At 31.8% G+C, this 5276-nt stretch overlaps 1 protein-coding gene across 1 annotated transcript; it reads left to right on the top strand.

Moving 5' to 3' along the window:
- Window positions 1-425: 425 nt before the first annotated feature.
- Window positions 426-1965, top strand: LOC119834083. The gene is made up of 3 exons (XM_038358366.1): window positions 426-1006; window positions 1091-1420; window positions 1782-1965. Exons 1-3 carry the CDS (start codon window positions 426-428, stop codon window positions 1963-1965), a joined length of 1095 nt encoding a protein of 364 aa, XP_038214294.1.
- Window positions 1966-5276: the final 3311 nt, after the last annotated feature.

The following is a 5276-nucleotide window of genomic DNA, read 5'->3' as shown; positions in this document are numbered from 1 at the left end:
ATGGTATGTGGAAAAAATCAACATTGTTTTACAAATATTTATTCGGGTTTAGATTTTGTAGCAAGAGGCTGTATAGATATCCCGGCTTTTAATTCGTTATATTATTTCTGCCACAAAGCGATGTGTAATAATGAAAGTTTTAACAAACTAAACTATAGACGTATCTACGATTACCATATAACAAATAATGATATTTTGATCGACAAAAATTCTAGAATAGTTTTGGTTTCAAATACATCTGCAAAATGTATTGGAAAAATGTTTAATATTTTAAAACATTTATTTTGGCAGTATTTTCTAATTTATTTATTTTGCCTTTAAAATGTGTTTATGGCAACCTGAAAAACTTTTGGCGGATGCCAATAAAATGTCAATATTGTGTTCTACAATTATAAGTTCTATGACAGCATAAGTAATATTCTACGATGGGTAGAATAAAACTAATTTATGTGTTTTTACCTTTTGTGATTTCCCATGAAATTGAAGAGAAAGCAAGACCGACTTTTACAAATTTTAGAAAAAAAGTTGAAGAAGTTTTACCAGAAACGACTCCCGCTGAAGACGATACTTCAAATATTGTATCGTTTTTAGTTAAAAATGTTAAAAAACTATTTGGTTCACGTTTAGTATTAAGTGATGTTGACCAGAATATAAATGAAATTACTACGCCTTTATACGAAATTAATACAACTAATTCCATAATTTTAATGCATAAAAACCAAACCATAACAAAATCGTCTTTGGATCTACCCACTGATGTAAACGCGGTGACGAATTTCCTAATACAGGATTTATTGATAAAGAATGAATTGCTTAACCTATCTAGAGATTTAGATGCTATATCGAAGGCGGAAGCTACAGAAAAATATATTAAGGTTATTAAATCTACAGATGATACAAGTACCGTATTGGTATCCCAGGAACCAAATATTACAATAACTAGAAAGTCTTGTATATTCTGTAACAACGTTGATATAGAAGATTGTACTGATCCTCAAAATAAATTGTGAGTATGATCGCAATAAACATCGTATTTTGATTTAATTTGATCATAATTTGATTAAGGTAATGAATGTTTATTTGTTTTTAGAATACCATCAACCGTGTGCGAACAAGATGAAGATTTGTGTTATTCCCAGCATACTCCATTTGGCATAATTGATCGTGGCTGCTTCAATATAAATCGCAATGTTACGGTGTATGTTTGTTCGTGCAATCTGTGTAATTACCTCGCCATTTCTGAAATGCCGCAAATATTTTCTTCAAAGCGAGATTGGATTGAAAACGTCATAGAAATGTCTAGGACGAAGCGTTTCCGACTGTCTGTCTTCAAAGATATGACTTGTTTGCGATGTGAAGCCAACGTAACAAGGATCAGTAAAGACATTGTCGAGAGCACCAATTGTTTGGAAGGCAATATGTACGTACAGCACAAATAGTTTTGATTCTTGGTATTAGTAGTTTATTGTAGTGTAGTAGTCAAATGGAATTCGGGGATGAGGCTATCTAAATTGACAACTTTGCGGCTGTTGTGGGACTAAATAAAGTGCATAAAAAAATTAAAAAAAATACATGAAATTGAGTGCGATCATTATTTATCGAAGAAGTTCGGTCGGCGAGGAGAAAACATCTTAATTTTCTGATTTTATAGGTTACCTATAAATGTATAGGATATAAATATTGATCACTGTAATTTATGGTGTAATAATCTTTCACTTTACATACACACTATACATTTATTACGGTAAGAACGTATTGAATTATATACGTTTCTTCCTTAGAGGTGCGTTACCAATCCAAGAATGTACGGAAGACGAGATTTGCGGAGTACGGGCCATACGAAGCGAAGGCTACCTCTGGCGTGGTTGTATCTCACGTCCCTTGTACAACTATTGGTGGAATCTGTGTGACACGGATTTATGTAATTATGACGCCTTGGTATCCATGTACGATAACTTTTGGTAATTTTTTATTTTTTACCTGATTTTATTTATATATCTCTATATTTAACACTCTTCTATTATGACACGTGAGTAAATTGATAGTAAAATGAGTTTTTCAATTGATTTTGTTTATTAAAATAGCATGTAAATATTAAGTTTAATAAAATATCCTATATGTTGTTAGACTAATTACTTATCTGTAAAATCTAGTACGTCGGTTCTCAAAGAATCAGTTCAGGTGGAATGATGAGACGTTTGAAGCATCGAATCGTTGATCTGAAATATTACACGAATCCTGATTTTACACTTCCTTGAATCTGCTTAAAGACTTAGTACTATCGTCGGCACTAATATGAAATAATCACTACATAGTATTATACAAAGTCGCTCTCCGCCGTGTATCTGTATGTTTAGATTTTAAAAATTACGCAACAGTTTTTGGGGGGTTTTTCATAGATACAGTAATTCAAAATGACGCTTCCAGAAGATTGAATTAACCCCTGCGAAGCCGCGGGCAAAAGTTATTATATTAATAAAATTTATTTGATTTCAAGATTTGTATTGTTTGGTTATTTTTTAAGCTTTTAAAGCTATTTTGTTGCCTTACATACGCATAATTGTAAGTAGATTGTATCATAAAAGACAGTGCTGAAATATAAGTATGAGTGGATATAATGCATGTATGCATCGACTTGCATATTAGTAATCCACAGTTTATCTCGATCTCCATTAGACTTCAAACGTATAAGTATACATTTTAAGTCTGATCCATTGTACACCTGCTTATATATTGCAAAAAGATTTTTTAAATCTAGCATCTAGTTACGTAAAGTGGGCAACGTTTCGTTTCCAAAAGTTTTGCGCATTTGATATTAATGTTTATATTTGTTTATTTCCTCATACTAAAAACAAAAACTAATTCCACACTATATAACGATTTACAACATTATTGCATAATATATTACACATCAAAAGTGAACACAAGCATTTCCACTTAAAATATCATGTGTTACATAACTGGAATGACCTACAAGTAATTCACCGACCAACACTGCATGAAATCTTATGAAAACCGAAGTGCCGCGTACTTCATATTTCTTTTCCACAAGACTTGCCCGCAGATATTACCAGACAGTCTTATAATGCAGCTTTTTAAATATTTTAAAAATAACCACCGAGATGATCTCTTTTATATGTTAATCCAAGATTCACATTGCATTTGAGTTTGGATTTTTGTATAACTTTTTCAAGTCGTGATTCTGACGTCGCTCTCATGTAAATTTTTAAAGATAAGCTCATTGAAAATTTGTGATTTAAGTATAAACAAAGATATACAGCGAGTTCTAAGGGAAGCATTCTTGATTTTATGAATGAGGCTTTATAATATTATGATTTATGTACTACGTACATTAGATATCGATAAGAGTTATCGAGTTTATAAGTTCAGAGATTGTTTATGCAGTAATATCATGATATGAAGATTTCAGGTTTTAAATAGCACTTTTTTTTAAACAGTGACCGATGTTAGACCTTATTTTCGATAGATAATTGACAACATGGTCTATGTATTATTAAGTTTAGTCTTATTATTATCTATTTAATAATTCTATACTTTTCAAATTTGGTCAAAATATAATAAGCTGCTAAACTGTGAACGAATAAGACATCGATTGTTCTTTACAATGTAATTGTTACTATAGATAGTTTATCAGTAAAAACATAACACTTAAAATACAAAGTGATTTAGTAAATTGCCGATCATAACGATTTATAATAAAGGCCTACCTTTCAATATCCAGCCTCCTAAAATCTAGATATACCTTTGGCATCGAGCCAATAGCAATAATAGTTACCCTATCGAGCCTTGACCTCTGAAATCACTTTAGAAGTACTTTCAAAGTTAGTAAAACTCAAGTAACTGAAACCATAAATTTTTCTGTGATCCTCTAGAGAAATTTCTGTTTCGCTTTAAAGCATTTGATATATCTTCTTGAAACTACTGTTCTACAATTCATATTAGGTTTATTTAATTTGGAAATAGTCTATGTTATTCTAGTTATTTTTTCTAATATTGTAATAGTTTAGATCCTATTGGTATATAAATAGAAGCTATAACGCTTTGTCTTGTTCACTTGTTTGCAAACAAAATATGCATACGAGAAACTTTTATCAATACGAAATAATAGTGTGAGAAATTAAATGTTACGGATCACAAATTTACAACAGTTTTTACTCGGCGACATGTAGATACAATGAAACAATAAATAAACGAATGTGATTGACATTAAAACCGTTTTTTTTACATTATAAAGTCACATAATTTAAACACAGGAAATTACTTCCATTGGCACTCATTAGAAGGTATTTCATATCATCTCCGTTCCAACTGCAAGTCAGCTTAGTTATACCCTAAACGTGACTTGCCTACCCACAGGAACCCTAGGTTATTTATTGAAGTAAGGAGAAGGTCACTCGTTAGTACATTTTTCATTTAATCAGTACGTAGCACGTGCCGGCGAAGCCTTTGAATTAAATCTATAAATGTCCAGGGAATGAGGTTATATTTGTAAGAATTTATTTCAAAAGGCTACACTGCTCTGTGTAGCGGTTTTTGAAACGATTGCTAAAATAAATTTTATCACGATATACATTTATCACCCTTCCCAAAACAATATTTGGTTATAGTCATGAACTTTAGATATTGACGTGTTGTTAATAGTACTTCAACGACTTAAGATGATAGCCATAAAAAAGTGGAAAAAGATTAATATGTTATTTATTTTAAATACGAGCAAAACACGTATGCGCTAAGTGCACACCGCAGACACGTTAAAATGAAGGAACATAATCTGATGTATTACGTTAAATATTTTATACAGAATCGATTTACGCTTGCCTTTATAGAAAACCATTTTCTTGAGCAATGCTCACTCGTGTGTACGATGTTCGCAGCAGAAGATAAGGCTTTATGAGAGCCTACCCTATCCTATAATTTTCTACTTCCATCCAGCCGCTGAGACGCTGTTTATCTGACAAACAAAACATAAAACGCGTTACGCCCTTGGCGGAATAGCATCTTGTTTACACCAGCACTGCGATTGCAAAAATCTTAGCCCGTTGTTGGGAAAATAGGCTGGATTTGAGGTTATAACATGTACCCATTGTTATAAATATAGCCAAATTTTAGTGGAAGAGTTTTAGGCACAGAACTAAAGGATTATTAGATTATCTGTTCAGGTGCAGGCTTATCAAGTTTTATTCACAATTATCATCACAGATAATTATTATTGGATAATTGGGCCACTTGGATGTTTACTTTCCTTTATTGTTAGG

The sequence above is a fragment of the Zerene cesonia genome, chromosome 18, assembly GCF_012273895.1.
Source record: "Zerene cesonia ecotype Mississippi chromosome 18, Zerene_cesonia_1.1, whole genome shotgun sequence".
NCBI classification, from domain to species: Eukaryota; Metazoa; Arthropoda; class Insecta; order Lepidoptera; family Pieridae; genus Zerene; species Zerene cesonia.
Note: the sequence above shows the minus strand (reverse complement) of the source record. Positions and strands in the feature narration are given on the sequence as shown.